Here is a 25,254-nt window from a genome sequence, read left to right as displayed (position 1 = left end):
GCTTTATTTGAAAGGGTGCATGTTAAAGACCAGCCATTGTGTGTGTGTGTGTGTGTGTGTGTGCGCGCGCGCGCGTGTGTGTGTGTGCATGCACATACATGCAGGGATGGGGGATTGGAGTGAGGTATGGTTCACGTTAGCCATCACATCCTTTTAAGATGCACACACTTCAGGTTCATCACTATGCTAAATTGCCCTCAGCTGTCATTTTCAAGAGGATTGGTGGGTCTCTGTGACATTTCTTGCATGTGACAGCTTTTTAGGAGTCAAAAACTTAAGACTGCTGGTCAGTGTTGTGACTTAAGGGCATGTGAATTATTAACATTAAAATATATCATTAGTGCCTGCTGGTACTTCATAATCGTGTTTAGAAACATACACAACTTAAAATTATTCTTATTCCAAAAACTTGATTATTTGACAAGTGTGCTGAAAAGGTGGTCTTCAAAAGAAATACCTTTATTTACGAAAGTGAAAAAACTGGCCATTAAGTTCACTTTCAGTAACAAATGCAGAGGAGGCAGATACCGTGGCAGTGTGATGGAATGTCGTGGAGCCACTGAAGTGTTCATGGCTGTGCCCATGCAGGAAAAATCAGCAGACGTAACAATAAGCATATTATTAAGTGGAGAGAACAGACTGCAGATTGCATATAAAACACGCCCTAGTTACATAGAAATAAATCATTGTGTACCTGAAAAAAGATGGGAAGTCCAGGGGGAAAAATCATGGAGTTACAGATAACGTTTACATTTTTATTTTTAATTTGTTTAGTTTTATGTTCAAAAACCAGAATTTCCTTGAGTTTCCTTTTTGCCAGTAAGTCAGGTGTTCTAAGTGCCTCGTGGGTAGGAAACACCAGACTTGAGAGAAACATCCACTTTTATTTGCTCTTAGCAATGAAATATCTTTAAGGTCATGGAACAGCTGTGAACAGGATAATTTTTTAAACATTAAATTTTGACTTGGGAGACCTGAGTTCGGAGACATTTATTACCCAGGGGGCTTCAAGAGAGCCACCTAGTCTCTGAGCCTCATTTCCTTGGAAAGGACCCGAAGGTGATAATGATGGTGATAATGTTCGGGCAGTTGGGGAGATTCAGATGCAAAGTAGTAGAAGAAAACACAAGGTGTGCTGGGCTTTGGGATGGCTCAGCGCCCTGGGATGCCGTCCTGTTATTACGCTCATGGTTGTCAGGTTCCTTGCTGCTACTTAAGAAAAACCCATCCGCGTTTTCGGCAGCGGCCTTCGCAGCACGCGACGGTGGTGTCTTCCCTGTGCACAGACCGCGGACAGCTCCTGGGCTGCGTCGCCCTCACGCCATTGTCTGTGCTCCGCACAGCGCGGCTCGCTTTTAAGGGACGTGAGGCCTCGTGTTCCTTAACAGCAGCGGTTTCCAGACTCCCGTGCGTCTCACTTGGAAAACCTCTCTGATATCGTATAATCGTATCACATTTAAAAAGACAAACAAAAGCGCTACAGTGTTTCTCCCCACCCCGGCGGGCTGTCTCCTGTTCGTCGTGGGGCGGGGAGGTTGCCCACCTGCAGAGCTGGTCTGAGTGGATGGGTTTCTGTCTGCGTGCCCTTCTCTGTTCCTTCTACATCAGCACCACCAGCCTTGTAAAAATGGGCTTTTGCTAACCATATACTTCTTGGGAACCTTAGAAAAATGTAAAGAGCCCGCACCTCGAATTCTAGCTGATGTTTGACATTTGTTGACAGCTCCCTGTGTTCCGAGCACCATTCTAAGAACTTCACGGTTACCTCGATCCACGTAGCTCAGCAAGGGGGTTGCCGAGGAGGAAACTGAGGCACAGCTGGGTTAAGTGGCTGGACTGGAGCTAGAATTTGACCCCAGGCAGGTCCGTTTCTACAGTCTGTGCTCTGAAGCACCATGTTTAAATTCTAGCATCTACTGGGCAGGCACGTGGTTCTCCATTTTCAATAAAATTGTGGAGATGAAGTCTAAATGACTATAATCCATCAATACCATATTTTGAATCATTGGGTCGAGACCCAGGCATAGGGGTTTGGTAGGACATTATAGTATCTCAGAGCTGGTAGGAAGCTTAAAGGCTGGTTACTAGCTCAGCGATTCCTGATCTGTTCACCAACAAAAACTGTTCTGTTATGAGGTAGGATAAATTCCCCATAAATTCTAACAATCCTGAAAAGATGCGACTCGGGACACTCCTTTTTGGTCTAGGTTTTAATTCCTTTAAGGAACTCTCATTATGTTACAACATGGAAACGGTGTTTTCATGACTGTTTTTTGGTCTTTAAATACCTTGTTGTACCTATAATTATTATTTTGCCAAGAACGGGGCTGAAATTGCTTCAAGATGAAAGAGCCGTGGTGCCTGTGGGTGGGTGTGCCATGCCGAACTTTAGAACTACAACAGAAATTAGAGGTTCACAAGGTAATTGCTGTGATTACAGTTTTCTTTTGGGCCAGAGACAGGAGCTCTTGAAACACAATATTCTACTAATTTTTTAAATGTGCAGTTTGCAAGGCAACAAGGAAATTGCTGAGAGTATGCACTGTTCGCCATTCTCTATGAAAGTTAGCATCTTGTTGGGTCCTTGCAGTTGCTGAGGAAAAAGCAGGCATTAACTATACTGCAAGATATACTGTTAAAAGGCTTTTAAAAATTTAATAGTAAATCAACTTTATAATACTGTATAAGGACATTAGTATGAAAGAAACATTTCCTAATCACAACAGGCCTAGCTAGCTACCACTTTTAAACATCTGCGTACCTCTCTAAACTTTACGTTTCTAGATAACTTCACATCTTTATAATAGATGTACTTTTGTGTTCTGAATAATACTATTTCATATTATTTTCACACCTCACATAATAGACCTTCAGTTAAATGGCTTTCCTTATCGTAATTGTTGCATATGTAATTTTTAGTGACCCTATAATAAGCCCTATTTGTTTTATGTTTTATGTTGCCATTTTCCTGTTGTTGAACTTATTATTTTTTTTTAGATATTTACATTGTAAAACCCTGCCAATAATGTTTTATATTATCTTCTTTGTTACTAAGGCAGTGGTGGTAGTTTTGATAAGAATTACCAGGAGCAGGGCTACTGTGTCAAATGTAAGAGCATTTTGTGACTTGAATATAATTTGTCCTTTCTATTATGTGTGATTGAATTTTTTTTGCATGTTTATTTTCAGCATCTTGTGCTAATGTCTTTTGTCCTTATTCTTCTGGATCTCTATAGCAGCAAAATATGAATTCCACATACTAATTATGTATTATAGATGTCAACTTTTTTCTTTTTTGTTGCTGTAATTATGTTTCCCTCTTAGATCTTTTATCTTGGTTTTGTTAAAAATTGATTGAAGTTATTTATCTTTTTCCTGATAGTATCTGTTGTGGACATTAGAAACTCATTAGACCTCTTGAACTGTTACACATAATATATTTTCTGAAGCTTTGTTAGATTTTTTTTTTTAAATACAGAGTTTCCTATATTGATGGCCCAACATTGTTCTACAGATTGGAGAAAAAATAAAAAAGGTATCCTGACTTAATTGTTTATGTTATTTTAATTGAGAATTGCTGGGTTATAAAGTTACGCATATTTCTTTAAAATCTCCCAGTCTTTGATATTTGGATGCGCATGGGCATCCAGAAGAAAGGCATAGTTAGCATGTAATGTGTTTTACAAATCTGTTATGGCCTCTTTTTCCCCACAGAATATTTTCCAAGATCTCCCAGAAACGGTTTTCTACAGTTCACGATATAGGAAATGCCACTTTAGTTCGTTTCATTGTTTTTTGACAATAAGTCTTTTCCACAGTCAATTTTTTCATGAGAAATGTCTTTCATTTGTAATAATCATCTTCGTGCAGATGTGTGGCTGGTGTTTCTTGGTTTCTGTCAAATTACGTCTGTCTTTCTTAATAAAAAACATTGCTTAACGATGACCAGATCTGTATAAGCAGCTCTGAGTTTTGTTTTGGAGAATACACAAGAGGTCTGAAGTTGGCTGACACAGAGACTTCACCAGTGGCCTAGAACTTGTATTCCCTTCCAGCTTCTGTCCGCAGAAGCTGGAGAGATGAGCCACCTGATGAAAGCTTAGCATGTCGCATACTTGGGCATGATAAGAAGGGGAATAAAACGTGTTTTCTTTTAACCAGGGAGGCCGTCAGATGTGGCAGAAAACACAGACTTTGGAGTTAGACTTTCCAGGGTGAACAGCCTGGTTTTGCCATTGACTCGTTTTCCATCCAAAAAAGACATTATTAGTGCTTATTTTATATGCTTGATAGAGTCTCTGAATACAAAATCCAAGATAAACTTTTGAAAATATTTCTTGGGGGAGGACAGAGGATTGTCAAAAGGGACACAGAAACTGCTGGAATGAGAATCCGAGCCCAAAGCTGTGGATCGCCCTGTTTACTGCATAGAGATTTTAAATGTAAGGCCTTTTCCGAGGACCATTCGCCATTGATGCCAGTTGTGTTATTTTTTTAAAAAAAAAATTTAATGTCTTTCATTTGAAAAAAATCTAACATGCTTAGAAAGTCGAAGCAGTAGCATAATGTCCCTAGGACTTGAAAATGTTTAATTTTCAGAAAATTAGAGCCAGAGAGACAACAGATTGGTCCAGTCTTCCAGGTTTACAGACCAGGGATCCGGGAACCAGAGGGATCTGAGGGGCAGAGTCAGATTGAGGCTCCCGGTGACCCCGGTTCTAGCCGGGGTTCTTTCTGTGCACTGTGACCACCTCGGCCTCTTGGTCACAGTGCCGTCCTGGCGGGGTGGGGGCGGGGGGAGGATTGGGAAGCTGACTCTACAACTAAGGAAAGGAAGTGAGCACATATGTAGTATCTTAAACAATTAGTAGCTATACCAGTTTTTGGAGACAGAAATGTAAGATAAAAGGCTAGTTATACTTAAGCTTCGTAGCACTAGGGGATGAAGTGAACTTCTCCGCGGGAAGGGGAGGGTTTTGCAGAAGAGATGATTAAACCCAATCTTAAAGGGTGAGCATGAGTTTACAGGATTGTTAAGAAGTTGATGAAGAAAAGGCAAAGTATTATTGAGAAAGGGGAGAATTTATAAGCCATGGTCTGGGTTTGCGCTTTATTCCAGGTTTCGAGCAGAGAGGAAGGCTGCCCTGGGGTTGGCTGGGGGGTGGACGCGGGCAGGGCCTGGGCCTGCCTGGCACGAGCCGAGGGCAGGAGCGGTCGGGGCGGGTGTTGGAACTGCTGCTGAGGCGGGATCAGCAGGGTTTGGTGGCCGCCTGGGAACAGAGGGTCAAACTAGAGAAATGTGACCGTGGGTCCAGCGAGCGTCTTGATGCCATCCTCCGAGGTACTGAGTAGGTATTTTTGGAGGAAGCCTTAAGTTTGGGGCGTAGTTCCGGAAGAAGAAGGGGGTTGAGTCACAACAGAAATACTTAAGAGAAGTTCCGTTTCTGAAACACCCAGTTTGTTGGCTCTTCCCTTTCTAGACTTTCTTATTTACCTTCCATTCCCAACGTGTCAGCGAGAGTCGGTATTTGGAACATCAGGACTGATCACCTCCTTTTTTAAAAAAAAAAAAAAAAAAAACCCTGATGCCTCTATCTTCGATGAACCGCTGCCTTCAGAACGGGCCCCAGGCCTTTCCTCCCTGCGCGCTCTGTCCCGTCCGACTTTTTCTCCATGTGGCTACTGATTTCGGGTACCCGGTCCCCTCGATCCTCCCAGACACCAAGCACTCTCTTCTCAGACACGTCGGTGCGCCCTGGGCTGCTTTCTGCCCCTCCCGCCTTGCAGAAGGAGACGGCCGTGTCCTCGCCAGGCGTGGCGCGGACCTCTGCGCGTGGTCCTCGCCAGGCCACCCACGTTCTCCGCACCTTTCCACGGGCCAGAGCCAGCTTAGAACCTCCAGGTGGAGGAGCCAGCCCTCTTCAGGTCGGCGCCCGTTTTCCTTGTCGACCCCAAGGATAGGCCAGTCAATTCCTTTTAAGAATCTTTCTACCGCTGGCTCCCAGTGCCGTTTTTTAATAAGTCGCCGATATTTTGAAGTGCACTTGGAAGCCGGTGCAAGCCTCTGCATCTGCATGTGGTGTCGAGATTAGTAATTAACACTAAACCTTTTCTGTGCGTGGGCGCACGTGCCGGCCATCCGTTTGGGTGAAAACAACGCCCAGCGTCCGGTCGTAGGTCTCAGTGAAGTTCGGGTGTCCACACGTCCCAGGGCACCCCCGAGGCTGAGCGGAGGTGTCTGTGGTTCCCGCAATCACCTGCCGGGCCCAGCACGGCACTAGCCGTGACGCAGCTGGCGGGCGGCTTGGGCGGCACAGGCCAGTGAGCTGCAGGTTGACTTCTCCCCATTTTGCTGTCTGTCCCCCTCCGCCTCGAGCTTCTGGCGGTTCCCAAGCAGGGTGCCTGTCTCAGCTCCTCCCCGGCTCCTCCCCAGGGAACGCCCGGATGGGCAGGTGGAGGGCTTTGAAGTTGTTTGTCCCGTGGCCTGATGGCTGAACCCCCAGCTGGTTTCTTTTCCTAACGGCTCCTCCATCCTCTGGGCCCCACTGCGTCAAGTTGGGAGGTTGGAGAGCACGGTGCTCGTGAATCGAGGCTCGGGGTCGGGCGGGACCGAGGGCCCGTCCCAGTTTGTCTCTTCATCAGCAAAATATGGGTAACGGACCCTCGTTGGTCCCCACGAGGCGTAAATAAGACCACATGTGTAAAACACTCTACTCCTGGTACTTTTATCATCCTCATCCTCAGAAGTGGGGAGAAGGGACGAGAGTGAGCGAAGGTGAAGTTCCGAGCACAGTTAGGAAAGGAAAGGAAGCAAAGACGAGGTCGAGTGAGGAAGGCACGAGGCTCAGAGAGGATGGCTCGCGTGGCCGCGGGCATGTGGGGCCAAGCCGGAGGCGACACCCGGTCTCCCTGGCCTCGGCGTGTGCTCTCAGCCCCGCATCACACTTCTCAGGGTGCCGCCTGGCTCCCCAGCGAGACTCCGCTTCTTCCAAGTCCAGAGCCAAACACCAGAGACGAGCGGCAGTTGATGCTGGAATACTGGTGACCGCGCAGAACTGCGGGCCCCCTGGTGACACGAGGGGCAGGCGGCACGGGGCCGGCCAGGACGCGAGCCTCCGTGCCCAGGAACAAGCTTCCGCAAGAAGAGCAAGACTCAGCTCGGCCGTCGGCGGCGGGTTAGGGTCTCGTTGCGGACCGTATGGAACGGCTGAGCTTCCTCATGATGACAGCTTGGACTTTAAGGGTCTCGAAGGGGACAGGTTTCACTTTCCCTATGCACAGTGCAAGAGGCAGCGTGGTTAGCATGAAGAGTACTGAATCTGAAAGTGACCCAGGCCTTCCGCCTGCTCGTCGTGCCCCCACTGGGACCGCTACTTCCCTCCCCGGCCTGCTTCCCATCTGTAGAGTGGGGACAGTACGGGGGTAGCAGGCCCTTCACCCCACATTCCATCCTTTGCCTGCGGTACATGCCGGACTTCTGTAAGCCTTTGCAACCTCGCAGTGGTTAATTGAGGGCACTGTGTTTCATCCAGGACCTAGGCTTTCACGAGGAAAATAAAATGATTTCACCTCATAGATGTGACAGATTTTAGGAAGGCGGGATGAGTCCCGGGAGATTAGAAAATATTTTATAAATGTGTCGCCGAAGTCAAAAATGTATGCTGCTGTGTTTACCTTAGCCAGGATGATGCTGCTTTCAAGGGACAAGAGTATAGTTAAGTTTTTAAAGTAAACAATAGCACATGAGAAATGAACAGCGTTTTGCGAGGACCAGCCTTGTTCTAGCCACCTTTAATTTCAGATGCTTTTAATATAGAGGCAGATCCATCTGACTGATGTTTACTCAGCCCCCGCTCTGGGCCTAGCAGAGTTGCTGCCCTCAAGGCGTGTGCACAGCCACAGGTAGTTTATGCGAACACGGGGAAGTGGACTTCCGCGAGTTGCCGTTTGACGCAGCACCTTTTCTTTGGCTTTGGAAGTTGGGAGATTGGTGTTTTCTTGCCTGGGTGGGCTGGGTCCTCAGAACCATTTGGGCCATATTGCTGAAGGTGCTACGCTGAGTCTTTGGTACAGGCCTGAACGGTGAAGTCACTTAGCAGGTGGGCCCAGATCCTAATAGTTCAGCATCTGCGGACCTTTGCTATCTGTGGGTGAAATCCCGCCCCATGCCACCGTTCAGCTATAGAGAGAGCAAAGGACCCGAAATGCTTCTGTATAAGTTGGTATGAACACAGGAGGACCTGAATCTTCAGGACACTTGTCATAGTCTAAAACGGCACAGATAAACGACTTCAACCCTCTGTAAATGACATGTCAACTTTCCATTTTTTGGCTGCGTTATGCAAATCACATTTTATTGTAGGCCGATCATTTCCTCTGCGTGGCAGCCTCATTCAGTTTGTATTAATCTTGAAACTAACCAACGATAGCATCTTTACCTCTTCCTTTCCGTCAGCCGCTGCTGCCTGCTGCCAGGTGGTCTGTGTTGCCACCCCGGGCGGCCTCCCCGCTTGTGCTGGCGCTGAGCAGCCACCACGCAGCACGAATCTCTGGGCCCCAGACGTCATCCTCACCCTTAATCGAGGCTGCGCTCTGCTGGGAAAGAAAGAAAGAAGGAGCAGGCCAGGCCCCTTCTCATCTGTAGGAGAGTTTTAAGAAAAAGATTTCAGCAGAGACGTCAGCAGTTGCAAAAGCTGAGGTGGGAACAAGCTTGATGGGTTCAGAAGAACTGGGGGTGCGGATTAGACCTGAGCAGGACAGTGGGGACAGAAATCAGCGCGCGCAGGGCTGGAGCACACCGGGCCTCGCAGGCAGCAGGGAGGGCCCGCGCTTCGTCTGACGGCAGTGAATCCTCTTCTCTCCCTCCCTCTCTCCCTTCCTCCCTCCCGCGTGTCTCCTTTCATTTGTTCAGCCAGTTCTTACTGAGCATCTTCTGTATGAAAAAAGAAACAAATCTGAGTATTATCATTTGAGAGCTTTTCGTTGATTGAGTGGGGAACACGACACAGCTACCTGTGAACACCCAGAAGACACGGTCGAGTGGAATGATGTGGCGGGGGGGGGGGGGGTGGATGAAGCCCCAGACTGGCAAGAGTTAGTGTTTTAGGAATAACTTCCTTCGTCGGTCTTATCAAAAGCAGCCCCCGGCTTCCCACTTTGTTCTGACAGAGGTTTTGCTGTGGTTCTGCCGCGGCAGGTAGAAGTGAGGGGCCACGCAGCTGGGGAAGCAGAGCTAGACTCAGTGTCTGGTTCGCACACTTAGGCCAGCGCCTGGCACAGTTACTGTGCGAATGCTGTGAGAACCCGAGATTGATGATCCTCCCCGCGAATGCTCACGCGCATGGTTAGCCCCACCCCTCCTCGTTTTTTAGGTGTAACGGATGTTTTTCGTCACTGTCCTCTCGCACCTTCATTATCACGTTGGATTACTCTCTGGGCTCATTACCGATTCGCATTATAATTACACGCTTCCAAATTCTAGTACATGGGGCCTGACAAAGGATAAAGTATTGATTTGGCCGTGAGGCTGCATGAGAACGTACCTCTCTGTTTCATCCTCAGATGGGAGTTAGGCACCTACCTGCTCCTGTAGCCCGCGTGCATTGCCCCCGGCCGCCTGCCCCCCACCCTCCCCTTCCCCACAGGCAGCACAAATGACTGCTCTGCCAAAACGAGGCCAAAGTCCCTGCCCTGTCTTCCCCTCTGAAGGACTTACACAAAGGTAAACATTTGCTTCGTAGTGACTATGGGACAAATGCACCTATTCTATCACTGTGCAATTTTGAAATGACCTCTCTGAGTACGACTCTAAAGTGGTAAAACGGAAACACTCCCATTTTTCCTTCCACGTGAGTAAAAATTCTTTTCATTGAAGAAATTACTTTGCTAGTAGGAGTACTTGTTTCAGAGATGTTTTTGCTGTCACGGCTCCAAGCGTTTGAAAAGTTTTTCTCTTAGAAGCACCCTCAGAGGTGAGGGGAAGGATGGCTGGCAGCGAGCACCTGCTCTGGGCGGGGTTTTGTGCCAGCCGCCTCCAGGTACGCTAAGATGTTTAACGCCCAACATCCCGGGAAGGCAAAGGTGCCCGTCTCCCTCGGCATATCTCTATGGAATTCTGCGCCGTTAGGTTATTGTCATTCACTGCTTCCTTTCTCTGTAAGTATGTGCATAAGATTTAGCTCCAAGGACATGCTTATTTTCAAAAATCACATCAAAAAGGCAGCTTTTTCGACTTGACCATATTGAAAAAGAAGGTGCCATTAGAGTTTTTGTCACATCCGGCGTGTGTGACTTGGCTGAACCCTGGGTTCGCCAGCTCTCACACAGCGCTTCCGCCTGCCTGGTTCCTCCCGCAGTCGCCCTCTGGTTTGCGACAGTCTGTGTCTTCTCTGTCTATTCAGATGACCGGGCTCGCTGGGAATAGGCATGAGATAAAAGTCAAAGGCCTCCCGTATCGAGGTTGAAGTGCTTGACACCCCCACTCTTGAGGAGTTTAAGGAATGTGAAGTTGCTGGATTGCAAAATTTTAAATGAGGAAGATGTTATTCTGTTATTAGAGATAAGCATATTCTCCTGGATTTGTTTATTTGTTATTTCATCCTCCTTCTCTCGGCCTCTCTCTCTCACACACACACACTTCTGAGTTGTTCAGCTTCAGATGCGGACAGTTAAAAATGCAGGCAGTTACACCGTTAACGGGTTGAGAGATCTAATAATTATATAGCCCATATCATCTGCCGCCTTGCTCTCTGCCTCTTTTCAACTTTACATAGACGACGTTTCGAAGGCTGTCACTGCCTGTGTTGCTTGCCTAGCAGTGGAGGGAATGGCACTTGGTGGCACGTTTAGACATGTGTTGTTTCTGGAGGGAGTCCCGTGTGATGGAAGGACAGTGTCCCTGGGCTCCTTAGACACAGAGCCCTTAAAAGTCCATTTTACTCAGCTTCTTTCTGCCAGTGGCCAGATAGCTAGAGTGTGAAAAGAGAAGTGTCACCCAGACTTAACTGTGACGACTGTAGCTGTCAAATGCGAACGTTATTAAATAACTTTTAAAAGTAAGCCCGTGAACTTTACACCCTATTAGTTTACAGGTGAGTTGGCAAAAATTCACCAGAAATTCCGAGGCTTTCCCCGGGGGTGGGCAGTGAGGAAGCAGCGTGCGGGTCTCACAGCCGTCGCTCTGCCCGGGCCCTGTGGAGCCGTCACCTCTCCGCGAGCGTGGGTGGGTGTCGATGCCCACCCGTTAGTTTCCCTTTGAGAAGACCTGTCCCCAAGCTCAACCGAGAATGTTATTTTCTTCCCGAAGCAGATTTTTTTTTCCTTCTCAAAGATAATTAAATGGTAAGCCGCAGGGGAAACGTGGGGGTGCCTTCTAGAATGGGTTGGAGATGCACATGCTGGTTCTTCTCCGACGATGTGTGTAATGCTTAGAGAGCTGTTTTATTTCTCTAAAGCCCAGGGTTTTTCATGAGAAAAAAAAAAAAAAAGACGGCAATAATATGTATGTAAAAGGTAAACGATGGCTATTATTAAGATTATTTTTTTAAATGTCTTTGCTGCAAAAGCAGATCTTGAAGGACAAATGAGTTGGATTCAACCACTTAAATCTGTGCTTATTTGCACATATTTGCAAGACTTTCTTTCCCCTCAGGCCCTCCTAGCAACCTAAATGTCCTGTAATCTCTTAACTCAGATTTGTCTCTGAAAACTGGTGACAGCCTCCCCCTGCCCCCAAGACAAGACTCTCTTTAGATTCAAATACCGTGGGAGTGTAGCCCTGGGCTGTGGTTACATCAGTTATCCAGACCTGGGCTGGTATTCCTTCTGCGCAGCACTGGGCACGTTAAACTTTCTGAGCCTCTGTTTCCTCATCTATAAAATGAATTTAATAATAGTACTTATTTCAGAGGGTTTTTGTGAGAATTAAGTGATATGATCTATGTAAATCTCAACACTCTTTATGGTTCATACTAAGCATTCAAAATGTTAATTATCCTTCTTCCTCTTCTCTCTAAAGTACAAATCTCAGATCTTTGAAATAACTCAAACTTTGTCTCTTCCCTGAAACTGTCATGTAAAACAGTAGTTTCTTAAGTGCAAAGATCCCTGGAGTTATGTCAGAGGGTTTGAGGTGCTCAACAGGTGATCATTTTATATAGTTAGAGACACACGGTAATTTTTAGGGTATTTGCTATCAAGGGTAAGTGATCCCGGTTTTCTTTATGGCAGCTTTCACAGTGTATTTATGTTTTTGAAGGATGCGAATGGATGTAGAGAAAAATATTAATTAAATAGAGATGCAGGTGGGAAATGGCCGTGATGGAGTCGGGGCGGTGGCCCGCGATGGCTGTGGTAGAAGGAGCCTCAGACTTGCAGTCTGAGAACTGGTTTTTACCCCAGCTTCCCGCTGGACTTACGATTTGGCAGACATCAGTGTGAAATGTGACTTTAGCACTTTCTGTCTCTGTGGCTTTGGGCAAGTTGGTTTATCTTTACCTCCCTCCCTACACACATTTATTGAAGGACTACCACATTTTCTTATCTGAAAAACGTAGCCACTACTTCAGAGGTTTTATCAAGATGAGATGCAAGCAGATAGGCTAGTGAAAGCAGACTCGCTTATCTCCTGGTATGTCTTCTGTACCCAGCCTGTGTCTGGTATAGTTAGTGCGAGGTAAACTGGAGTTCTTGGGTTGCAAGCGATGGAATCCCAACTTCAACTAGCTTAGAACCGAAGAAATTTATTGTCTTGTGGACTCGGTCTGCAGGGAGGTTGGTTAGCAGTGACATATGCCTTGGGGACAGCTGGAAGCAAGGACCCAGATGCCCAGGGTCCTCTCTTGTCTCTGGTGCTTCCTGTCTGTTAACATTGTTGGTCTGGTCAGGTCCTTTCCGCACAGCTGGGAACAGAACCGCTGGCGGCTCCCGGGCTCACCTCACCAAAAAGAGACTGCACGTTGTGATCTCTGTTCCCAAGCCCAGAAATCCTAGGAAGGACCCTGAGCCCAGCACGGGTCAGGTGCCCACTTAGCCAGCCACTGGTGTCCAGAGAACAGGAGCCCCAGGAAAGGGCAGCGCCCAGCGGAACCACACGTTTCCGCATGGGGAGGGACCGTTTCGCAGAAGGGGAATGAGAGATGCCCACTGCCGTTGCCCTCATCCCTTTCGACTCCCTTCGCGATCTTCAGGGAGGAAAGTACTTACCCTCTTTGGGCTTCAGGTTTCTCATCTGAAGTTTTGAGGTTTAGATGATGTAATGGTTGTCGTGTACATATACTGTTTTTAAATTTTATACATACAAGTTTATTATTGCTGTTACCGCCCGTGCCCTCCAAATCTTGACCCGCCATGCAGGGGGACTCCTCGCCTGTGGATCCTTGACCTTCTTGGGGAAGCAGAGAGGAGCTAGAAGTTATTTTAAGAGGTTAGGTCAGTGTGCCATATGTATATCTGTATTGATACAACCCTCTTTAAACTGACTTTTGAAGTGTAATGCACATTATGGAAAGAGTACATATCCTGAGTGCACAGTTTGATGAATTTTCACAAATGGAATGCAATTGTGTATCCGTCATCTGGATTAAGAATCAACAGTGACAGTCTCCTAGAGGCCCCCTACTTCAACACAAGTAGATAGATGTGTTGATACGTCATGTAAGAAATCATTCAAAGCATTACCAGCATCATGGGTACCATTTTCCAAGCTGTGGTTTTTTAGTAAACAAAATTCTAAAATATAATAACTGGCATTAGATCCTAAAATTTTTTTTTAACGCTAAAAGGAGTCTTCAAATTTAAAAAGTGTCGTGAAAGCTCTTCAGGTCACTCTTACTTGTTAACAAACCCTTAAGTAATTTTCTTTCTGGCTGAAATAACCATTAGGTGATAAGATGTGTTTTCTTCCTGGGTCCCTGTCAATCCCTTCCCAGGTCGTAAGGAAGCTTGTCTTAAGATTTCTTAGCTGTCTTATATTTTCTCTCCAGTGCATAGCTTAGGATGATAACTGACTCACAGCCACGTTTATCCACTTCACTCAACACTGAGCTTGGTGGAATGACTCTGCATTTATCCTAAAAACAAAACTGCTCAAATCCTGCCTTTTTCAGCCTCTGAAACAGCTCATTCATTGTTAATAAACGTGTCAGTTTTTTGTTGCTGTGGTACTCAGCAAAACTAACGCAGTTACAAATGAGTTTTTATTTTTTAACTTACCAAGATTTTTTCAGCATCTTACCCCGGCTTTGTTTTTCTCTTTTAGGCTCTAGACCAAGATAGAACAGCCTTACAGAAAGTAAAGAAGTCTGTAAAAGCAATATATAATTCCGGTCAAGGTGAGTACTTGACAAAGCAGATACCATGAATTATGTATAACCTTTTCTCTCTTATCGGTCTGGTGCTGAGTTTATGGAAGACTCGATACGAATAGAAAAATCAGTAGGTCAAAAAAATTCATTTTTTTTTCTGTCTCTCCTGTTAGCCCAAACCTGTTATTATTTCCAAAACAAAAAGAAGAAAAATTATTAGTTGCAGTGGGTTTTATTATACATTTAAAAACTTAGTAGATGGGAGATCACTTCATAGGTTATATATGTTGTACACTGGAAACGAATATGATAGTAAATGTGAACTGTAATTGAAAAAGAAGAAAACTTAGTAGAATTATAGGTAATTTTGCCACAAGTGACATAGAGATATTTGAAATCTCTTTGTCTAATGGGTCCGTCTCATTAAACACGTCGGATCTTCTTTCTGGAGTGTGTCTGGACACATTCAAAAGTCAGTGTTGGTGACAGGCATGGAGGGGGAGAGTTAAGCACAGTTACACTGAGCTCTGGACAGACCCGCCAGCTAGAATTGTCTTGTGGCCCAGAGCATGCCACATACCCGGGTCTGGTGAGTTTGTCATCTCGGAGACAAAAGGACGATGTCCATGGCTAAGAATAAATAAACCAAATTAAGATAAACAATGGAGAAGAACTACAAGAAATGATAGGTTCCAGCGCCCCAGGGAAGGAGAGGCTCAGAGCCAGAAAACGAGTCACAATGTCTCTGACTCACATCTTTTGTTACCATTATGGAAGCGACAGCTCGCTTCCCCAGAGGTCAGTCTCTAAGGAATCGGTGGCCTGTAACACAGCAGAAAACCGAGGGGAAGGCAGGGGGGCCGATGCGAGGGGCTCGGGCTTGCGCGCTGGGCAGATGCGGGTTTGCAGCCGCACTCTGCGCCTTCCTAGCGGCGTGGCCTGGAGCTGGCGACTTCACTTTGTGAACGTCCGTTTCCTCCCCTATACGACGGGGGTCGCGGTATTAACACAAGGTGTTAGAGGGGCTCAGTGAGCTGATCTCTGTAAAGGATCGGCCACCTCATAGGTGTTCAGTAAATGCCATACATTTATATAAATTTCATATTTTATTTATATTTATATTCATAATTGTCATAAAATTAATAGAGCTAAAGGAACCCCGAACAAGGCCCTTCTCACCTTATCGGAGCTGAGGATCAATAGGCTCCCTGAGCTGTTAGGAGACCTAGTAGTCTCTGCCTTCTTTAAGGCCCCCAGGCCCACGACACTCTGCAGTCGTCACTGGTGACCCTTTTTATACCCTGGTTTCTCGATGTTTCTCTCTAAAGTCTTTATAGCCAATAAAATGCTAACTTCTAATTAAGGTAGATAAATGATAGTTGTCTAGTTAGGTAGTAACCAAATGTTATATTAGTCCTAGCCTAAATTATACACCTCATTTTAACTTCTGTCTTAGCTTCATTTGAATGAACTCCCACGGTGCGCTAGGCCCTTTATAGATATTAGCTTTTGGGGAAGGTGAGTGGGTAAGTAGCTGGCAGGTGGCTCAGGGGAGCTTCTCAGGTGCTGTCATTCTGTTTCTTGATTTGCGGGTGTGATTAAATGGTTAAGTCTACTTTTTGATAGTTCATCAGATGCTGCACTTAGGATTTATATAACTTTATATGTATGTATGTAAATGAGGCACTAATAAAAGTATATTTAAAATTTATATACAACTAAGTTCCTTGAAGCATTGATTATGATTTGGAAAAACAAGATAAATAGGGATTTGTTAAGTAAAGAATACTATATCTATACAATAGAATGTTGTCTTTATAAAAAAGGAAACTCGGGAAGTACAGATCTGAGTTTGAGTCTTAACTTTATCACCACTCATTAAACTCAAGTAAATCATTTAACTTCCATGAATCTTAAATTGCTTCACCATGAAATGAGACAATAATAACTACTTTGCGAAGTGTCGTCAGGACAAAATGAGGTCTTGTTCCAAGCCCCTAACAAACTTCCTGCCACATAGTAGGTGCTTACCACGCGGTAAGTGGGAGAAAATGGAAGCTAGAACGGTAGCACGGGGTCTCTGCTCTGTGTTCCTTCCGCCGCCGTTCGGCAAATAACAGCGGGCCAGTCTGGTTTTATAAAGAGCTCAGTGAGCCGTTACCTGCCCCAGGGAAAGGCATCCGCTCTCCATCACGTCCCGGTTCATGCCCCAGGCTCAGCTCGCGAGCCTCAGCAGGGAGATTCTGATGTGCAGCTGTGAGGCGCTGCCCTATTTTCTCTGCTTGGGGCTCCATGCAACTCTCTTTTTCCCAAATGTCCTTGCTCAAGACACATTTCCTTCCTTTGCCACCGTGACTGCGTCATTTAGCAGCTCACACAAAGGCGCTGTGACTTGGGGGATGTGCTTCATCTCGTTTTCTAAAGGGTTTCCTTGGTCCCAGCTGCCCTGGATGTGGAGGGAGGGAAGGGTGTTCCCCGCGTGTGTGTAAGATGGGGAGTCTGGTTGCCTTTTCCTCCGTCAAACTGTTCTCTCCTCGTGGTTAGAGGCCATGGCCAAGTGCCCTTTGGCCGCCCCCCAGCACCCCACTCCTCGCTCGCCTGGATTGGTTCGCCTGTGTCCTCTGCCCAGGTCTGTGTTATCTAATAGAGTAGCTTCTTGTCACATATGGCTTTTGAAATTTAAATTAACATTAACAAAAATAAAATTCAAAATTCAGGTCCTTGGTCTTAAATAGCCTCCTCTTGAGAGCTCGGTAGCCTCATGTGACCAGCTCCGCGACACTGGGCAGTGCACACACGGGAGACCTCCCTCGTTACAGGAAATTTCCTTCCTGCTGTGGGAGAACATCGATCCCTCTGTATTATAATAGCCGACTGGTCTCTCTTGCTTTTGACCAGTGACTCTCACCCTGGCTGTTCCTTAGACTCGCCTAAAGAACTCTGAAAGCACAAAAGTAGGGATCCCTCCGGCCCGCACGCCAGGAGCTGTTCCACAGCGGGGCCCAGGTACTGGAATTAAAATAAAATTCCTCCCCAGGTGGCTCTAATGGGCAGCTGAAATTAAGAATTGTTGCCCTGGCCTCTCAGCTCCTTGATGAGGGCTGGTCCTCTGTCTTTCATTTTTGCATTTTGTGTGTTTATCAGCATAATTTAGTTTGTTCAACAGATATTTGTTGAGCACCTGCTACATGCTGCGGTCCTGGGCGTAGGTGTATTGGGCAGATGAGACCGCTTCTCTGCCTTCTTGAATTTTATGGTGCAGTGGGAGAGAGATGTTGATCAGATCATCAAACCAGGGAGAACTTATAACTAGGGTCTGGAAAAGGCTATAAAGGAGAGTTTCCAGGCTACAAAGAGGGGAATGACGAGGGGAGTCTGTACTGCACTAAACCACACGTGCCGACGAGCTGGGTCTCCTTATCCCCATTTTGTAGCTAACGTGGCTGAAGTTAAAAGAACCAGGTTAACTTGACCAAGACTCCACACCCAGCAAGTCATGGAACGGGAGCCGAGCTGACTGCTGCTTTGCTGTTCACAGCTACTCTGTACCTGTCGTCTACCTGACACATGACAGGTGCCCAGCAAATGTGGAATAAATTGCCATTTGTTGGCTGGATAGGTCCCTGACAAGCTCCCTACAAATGGCTGTTAAATATTTACTAATCACAAATATTCATGAACGAATTGAGCAAGAGTAACCTCGAGCAGTGTGATCCCTGGGATGACTTCGGTGGTTCCCAGATGGCCCGGAAATGTGGGGACCAACCCAGGTCTCACAGACAGCTGGAGACGGGGTTTGTGCAGTCGCCAAGGGCTGTAGCACACTGGGCTTCTGGTAAGCTTGTGTGGGCAGCACTGTGACATTTAATTCTTTAAAAAAAATAGCTAGATGAGTAAAACAGAGGTAGTGCAGATCTTTCCATGATACGTGCTCGGTGGAATCCAGGCTGTTCCTGTCCAAGGGCTTTCGGTCTCTTCCAAAGAAGCCACGGGAGGCTGTTTCCCAATGTGTTTTCAGCATTCTCTTGTTTTCTCACAGAGCTTAAGTGACATGAAACTCATTGATGTTCTTTAAGGGTTTAAGAAGCATTCCTGTATTTCTGTCTTGAGTTTCCCAGTTTCCCTTCCCCAGTGATTTGAAAGATGGCGGAGAATGGCGGAGGGTCTTATTCTTAAACACATAAGCCTTATCAGTATTAATTAGCGAAGAGTATAATAACAGAAATTTTATTAGAAAAACAAGTTATCTCCATGTAGGTCCTTAGTTTGAAAACGGCTTTGGGAATTTTTCTCTTATGGTCCCTGCTCTGTGTGAGGACATTTGAAAAAAAAAAAAAAAAACAATTCCGTGAACTGTGTGGATCAAGGGAAAATTTTCCAAGCCATTCAGTTTCCCTGTGTTGTTTCTAAGTTTTGACGTCTTAACGTTATTAATCCGTGAAATACATTGTCCTTTAGGAAGTGTGCCTTGGTCTGTGTGTCCTTCCTCACCCTCTCACTATCTCTGTCTCCTAACACATGTTTCAAAAGCTAGCGGCTTCCTGAACGCTCTGGAAGTTTTTAAATAAATTGCACTCTTTTGACACTTTTTTCTTTCAAAAGATGGAGCCTTGTTCTCGTCCCCTTGAATGCATGCCAGACTTAAAACTCTCTTCTAATAAACAAAATGAAGTGATGCCGCGTGATTTCCAAGGCCAGTTTATGAAGCAGGTAGCTTCCACCTGCGTCCCCCGTCCCCCTCCGCCATCCACCTGTGTCCCCCGTCCCCCTCCGCCATCCACCTGAGTCCCCCGTCCCCCTCCGCCATCATTAGTGTTGGAGGAAGCCAGCCACCATGCTGCAAGGACACTCCGCAGCCCTTTCAAGAGAGGTCTCCCACCAGAAACCTCCACTCAAGTGAGTCTGCTGGCCCCAGAGAGACCTTCAGGTGGCCACAGCCCTGGCTGACACCTTGCACTCCATCTTCGGGTGGACCCCGGGTCACAGCAGCACAGGTGGGCTGGCAGTCATGGGACATCTACCCTTGAGGACATGACCATGCACTTGCGTGTCGTGGGCCCAGTATAAGTCCGTGTGTGTCTCTGGAGAAGGAAGAGGTCACTGCTTGTCAGTGCTGTTAAAAATCAAAGCGATATACACTGTACTTTTATAAAACAGGAGAGACGTGTGATTCACAGTAAGCACGGGGGGACCAACTTTATTTTTCTATCAGATGACTTACTTGAGTTGAATTCATTAGTGTTTTTGAACAGATTTATTATTGGTACCTTACATAGTAAGTGCACATGTGTACACTTTTCCTTGGGAGTAGAAACCTAGGATATTCCTTCTACTAGGTCTTTTCTCTGATTATTTCTTTTTTGTACAAATCCAAATGTGTATTTTATTATTATATGGTGGCTTCCAAGATATATTTGGGACACAGTTTGGCTTATTAGTAACATGTGGTGCCCTCTAGAAATCTATAATGTTGTTAGTATGAAAGTTGGGACTCTTAAATCCTTTAATTTTAGTGAATAAAAAAATGGCAGTGGTATATAATTTGATTACAAGCACATGGTATGGAAGTCTTATTTCCAAAATATAGCTAGACTGCCGTCAACAATGCCGTGGCTTTTTTACTTCTGGAAAGAAAGCACTTGGCTCTCTCCATGCCTTCCTTTTTATTCACCCCTTTTCATTTAAAATTACGTAGTAGTTTTATAAGACCGTTTGTGTTTTTTAAAGAAAAATTAATAAGACGTTTGCCCCACATTTTCTTTTTGTTAATTCAGTCTATTTTGAGAAATAGCTCATAGTATACGATGAGATATGAGATTTTAAAGGGTAAAGGACTAAATTCATCAGTGGACAGGAAGTGAATGTTTTTATATCCAAGTAACTTCGTTTTTTCAGTTAAAGGTATAGTATGAAATGAATTGCCATGAGAGTTGGTTATTAAGTACTGTGTGCTTCGGCTTGGGCGACTCCTGCTCACCCGTCTTCAGGCTAAACTGCTCATTTCTTCTGCAGCGTCCAGTCTGCTATTGGTCTCATCCAGTTCGTTTTTTATTTCCGATACTGTGTTTTTTAGTCCTTGGATTTTCGTTTGGTCCTTTTTTAGAATTTCTGTCACACCTGAACTTTTTTATCTCTTCACCCATTGCATCCATCTTTTTCTATAGATTCTTGACCTTCTTTGTAATAGTTATTTTGAAGTTGTCGTGTACTAAATCCAGCATCTGGGTTGTCTGTGGTGCTTTCTATTGACTCTTTTTTTCCTCTTCTGATTTTTGGCTACATTTTTCCGTTTCTTTGCATGTGTAGTCATCTGTTTGGCTGGTAGACATTGTGAATTACCTGCTGTAAAGACTCTAGATTCTGTTATCTTCTGTGAAGTGTGTTGTGTTTTATCCAAGGACACAGCTAAATTGCTGGTGATCACCATCACCTTGATCCTGTGGAAGGCTTTCTTAGAGTAAGTTTATTTCAGTTTTGTTTGTATTCCTAGGATATAGCGTTTAGTCCTGCAACAAACTACATACTCCTAAGGCATGACCCTTCTGGGCTTTCAGCACAGACTGTTTACCAAGCCCTGCAGGACTTGAATTCCAGACTTTTTCTTTAGCACTGGGAAGTTGCTGAAGTCTGCTTAACTCTTAGATGTTGTTTTCTGCTGGGCTCCTTGAAGTATCATTAATGTGTATGCAGTTCAGGGTCAGCCAAGGATTTGAAGGGAGAGGATATACAGATTTGAAGGCTCCTCTTTTTATGACTTCTTCCTTCCTAGAATTTCCCCCCTCAATTTCTAGCTGCCAAAGCTATCCCAAACACTGACCACTGACCTCCGACACCTTAGCTTAGTACAATGCAACTTTCTGCTTGAGTTCTATTTTTTTTGGACTGAGGTTTGACCTTAGGTGAAAAGCCAATTAAATGTGGTCTTCCCTGATGTAGTTCCCTTCCTTGAAGGGTAACATCCCATCCTGTTTCTGCCTACTTCTGATTGCTCTCAAGTGACTTCAAACAGTGCGTGCGTGTGTGTGTGTGTGTGTGTGTGTGTGCGCACGTGTGTGTACACATACTCCATCATTTATAATTGTTATTGATAGGAATATTAGTCTGGTACAAGTTATTCTGTCAGCTTATCAACCAGAGACTTTTAATTATAAAAGCTACATATGAGTAATTCATTTATTAAGCCCTTATCGAGCATGTAGGTATAAGGGATTGACCAAACACTCTCGGCTCACAGGGAGGTTACTACTTTAGAGTAATTGGATTTAGATGACAGTATATGAAAGTGACTTAAGAGGTGAGTGGATCGCGGATACCTGAATACAGAAAACTGGCGTTTCATTTATTCAGTCAGAACTATATATTCAGTGCTGGAGAGGCGAGTGGTTAACAGAATGAATAGGATAAGCAGTGAGTTCTGCATTCTTAAACTTACAGTTCATTGTAAGTCAATGTATTTACTTTCCAGTCACACTTTGAGCTTAGGTTTTAAAGTCTGCACGTACGGGGAGTACCTGTGGAGTCAAAACAACCCATGAAAATCCTGGCATGGCCTATAAAGTACACTACAAATATAACTCATTTGGAGTAATTGCAAAATATTGGCATTCCTCTAGGAGCCCTGAAATTTCGCATACACACACATACACACGTAGCCTTTATGGCACTCCCCTTTGGGCTAGGAATGAGCTCACCTTGGTCTAGGTGTGAGCAGGTGAGGAAAGAACAGGTCCTGCACTTAAGTTGTAGCAGAGTCGGGAGGAATGCAAGGGCTCAGGTTTTATTTCTGTGTGTAGCGTTCTCCCCCGGTCTGCTTAAATCCCAGCTCTTTCGCACACACTGTCCTGACCACGTGGAGTACTGTCACGTGTGAAACAAATTCATCACAGATCTTCACGTGAGACCCCATCTTCAGGCAGCCCTGCTCCGGGGTAGCCTCTGGAAAGCAGTGATGTGTGTGTTGAATTCCATTTCCAAGTTCAGACACAGACAGGAATTTTAAAGTGTCTGTTCCTAAGCCAGGAGGGGCTCTGCAGCTGAGTCATTAGCCAGAAAGATAACTACTTATTGATTTTCTGATGCCCTGTTTGGGTATGGAAATCAAGCAGGTTGCTATTGATTCTGGAGTGTTTTTCATGAATTATCAATGCTGTAAGACAGAAAGATTAGGGGCTGACGGAGGATGACTTTGCACAGCCAGTTTGTCACTTGCGGTTCCAAACAACCAGGAAAATATTCTCAGATCTTCCATGCCTCCGATAATTGATCAAACACATGTTTTTTATTGATAGAGAATTGCAGGGGGCTTTCACTCTCAAACCCCTGGGGCTGGTTTTTCTAAATGGCATTCTGTTGTTTCTTTGCTTTTTTTTTTTTTTCCTCATTGTGAACATATAATGTAGATTAGCACATTTGCTGTAGAAAATTCAGACAAGCTAAAAGAAGAAAATACTAACCAGCCATGTTTCTTTTAAACTCTTCTTTGTCGTATGTATTCTGAATTACACATGGCTGGCTTAGGTGACACTTGGCACATTTATGTACTCAGCCACCCTTATTCTGGTATTTGTCCGTGTTCAGGTTGATGCCTTCTTCAGAGGTTCTGAGGTGGAGAGACCCCTGTTGCTGTTGTGTTTGGGGGTGTCCTGTGCTGCCTGCACAGCGAGGAATTGGAGGGCATCTGCAGAAAGGCCAGTGGCTCCCAGGCAGGAGAGTGGAATGTGAGCTCTGCTCTGGCCTGGAAGTAGCTCAGTATTTCTTAGCAAGGCCCTTCATTTCTCAGGACCGCGGTTTTCTCATCTGTGAAACAGAGATGATGGTTCTGACCTGGCCTGTTGCTGAAGTAGTGATTCTGAAGGGAAATAAAGATTCTTTTGCAGCCTGAAGTGCATTCTCCGACCCCAAGGGGGAGTTTGCAGATCCAGCAAATGAAGACACATCCCAGGACCGGAACCAGAGGACAAGCCCCCACACAAGCACCTGCTTCTTGTACACATGTGCTGTTGCCCTCAAACTCACTGGGTCCTGTACCCCTGGAGGGCAAGAAGCTTTGTCTTTAGATTCAGCCGATGTTTCCTCTGTGATCTTAACATTTTGGGGCTCACAGATCCCTTTATAATCTGAGAACAATAGGCTTTCTCTGAATTTTTTTAAAAAAACTTGCAAGGGAGCATTTTTCAGTCAATTTTAGGGGTTTTTGGAACCCCTGAAGTAGAAGGTAGAACCACTCATTGTCATAGATAGTACATTAGTACATAATCTATGCATATAATATTAATGCATAAATAAGTGGTTATATAAATAAGTAAGCATTGATTGGAAATGTAGGCTCTGCTGACAGGGACGGACGATCAGAAATAGCCTGGAGAACACGTGTGGAGGGCGTCTGCCCGAATCAGGTCCTGTTCCAGGCCACCTAATGTACCAAGACAAGAACCCAGTGAGGTTTCATTCTAATTATTTTACACATAATTTATAACCAAGAAGCTAAAGCTAAGAAGGACTAAGGGTTGTACCCAAGGTCACAAACCTAATGACTTAAATAACCTTCGTACTCCAGGAGAGGTGCTTGATGAAAGCTTACGAATTAAAAATAAAACACGGGGCCATGTTTTAAAATTACACCTACTTATAAGAAAGTTCACCTCCATTGGATAATGGGTAGTCATACCGTGGGAGGCTGGAGCAGGCCAGGAGTTGTTTGCTTGCTTTCTAGCTTTTCGTAGGGGCCAGCTCTCAAAGCATTGAAACTACCACGAGAGCCTTCAGCAACCCAAAGTGATGTGTATTAGATCTGGCACATAGAAAGCCCACGTGGTGGAGCCAGAAGAGCAAGTGTTTGTGCTTCGGCTGCAGTGGGGCAATGTTCAAGTGCCGTTTAAATGCTGAGTAACAGCTCCGTGGAGCTCTGCAGGCATCTTTTCTTGGGGCTCCGTTCGTTAATGGATTCGTCAGTTGCTGTGGAAATGGGAGGCTGCATGCTGAGTTTCCAGATAACACCCTAGGGGCCAGGGCAGATCCTGGCAGAGGCTTGGCTGGGACTTTGAAAGAACAAATCCAAGTTCAAAATGACCTTGAAAAAATAAGAGGAATGAATCGTCCAGAGTGGCATGGAGAAAGGCAATTTCTGATCATCCGTCCCTGTCAGCAGAGCCTACATTTCCAATCAATGCAATTTAAAAAAAAAAAAAAAAAAAAAAAAGCCTTTTTGCCTCCAAGGGCATCAGCCTTTAATCGTAGCTGTCCACCTATGCAGTGGGTGGTGACGGGAACAGAAACGGAGGCCCAGGGAGCTGAAGCAACCTGCTCATCATCCAGTAAATGTCATATCTAATCGAGTGAACTCTGTATCTAAGAAAATACAGAGTTTGGATCTAAATCCAGCCCCCATCCCGCAGTAACGTGGTGTCTGTGAAGTTAGAACAGAATGTCTTTAGGGTCACAGGATGGGTGTCGCTAGTTTTACGAATCCGTGTGGGGAAGGATCTGGCTCCACTCTGACCAGGAATGGATGGCAGTGCCTTTATAACCCGAACCTACCTAGTTCTAGGTCAAAGACAGTGAGCTCTGAGACACCAGCTTCTTTACCCCCGAGGCCTTTCTGGGGCCTTCATGGTTGCCGTTACCTCTTACCTAGACTGTACCGTACCCCGGGTTTTCTTGCTAACCTGCCGTTCATTCTTCAAGTCGCTGCTCAGTTATCGCATCCTGTGAAACCTAGCCTGCCCCACCCACGTTTCGCCGTGCGTCCATTTATCAGATGTTAGACAGGTGCCTATAGCAGGCCATGTTCAATAAGCAATACATTTTCACAGAGAAGAAGGAAAATCGAGCTAGAACTCTCCCTCCTGCCATACACTGCTGATGGGTTAAGTATTTCAATATTAAAAAGAAAATTGAACTAAATATTAGAAAGTTTAAGAATGTTCTTTAAATGTTTATATAATGTGTTATA

At 45.3% G+C, this 25,254-nt stretch overlaps 1 protein-coding gene across 4 annotated transcripts in view; it reads left to right on the top strand.

Annotated features, from left to right (window-relative positions):
- Nucleotides 1-25,254, top strand: part of ASAP1 (ArfGAP with SH3 domain, ankyrin repeat and PH domain 1) — a 265,358-nt gene that overhangs the window by 148,296 nt on the left and 91,808 nt on the right. For all 4 annotated transcript variants that reach the window (XM_016119801.2, XM_016119799.2, XM_016119800.2 and 1 more), the window contains exon 4: nucleotides 14,258-14,330. In XM_016119801.2, coding sequence (XP_015975287.2) covers nucleotides 14,258-14,330 — 73 coding nt within the window. The remainder of the gene's footprint in view (nucleotides 1-14,257; nucleotides 14,331-25,254) is intronic.

This window comes from Rousettus aegyptiacus, unplaced genomic scaffold, assembly GCF_014176215.1.
Source record: "Rousettus aegyptiacus isolate mRouAeg1 unplaced genomic scaffold, mRouAeg1.p scaffold_m13_p_15, whole genome shotgun sequence".
Classification (NCBI taxonomy): Eukaryota; Metazoa; Chordata; class Mammalia; order Chiroptera; family Pteropodidae; genus Rousettus; species Rousettus aegyptiacus.
This window is presented reverse-complemented; position numbering and strand designations above follow the sequence as displayed.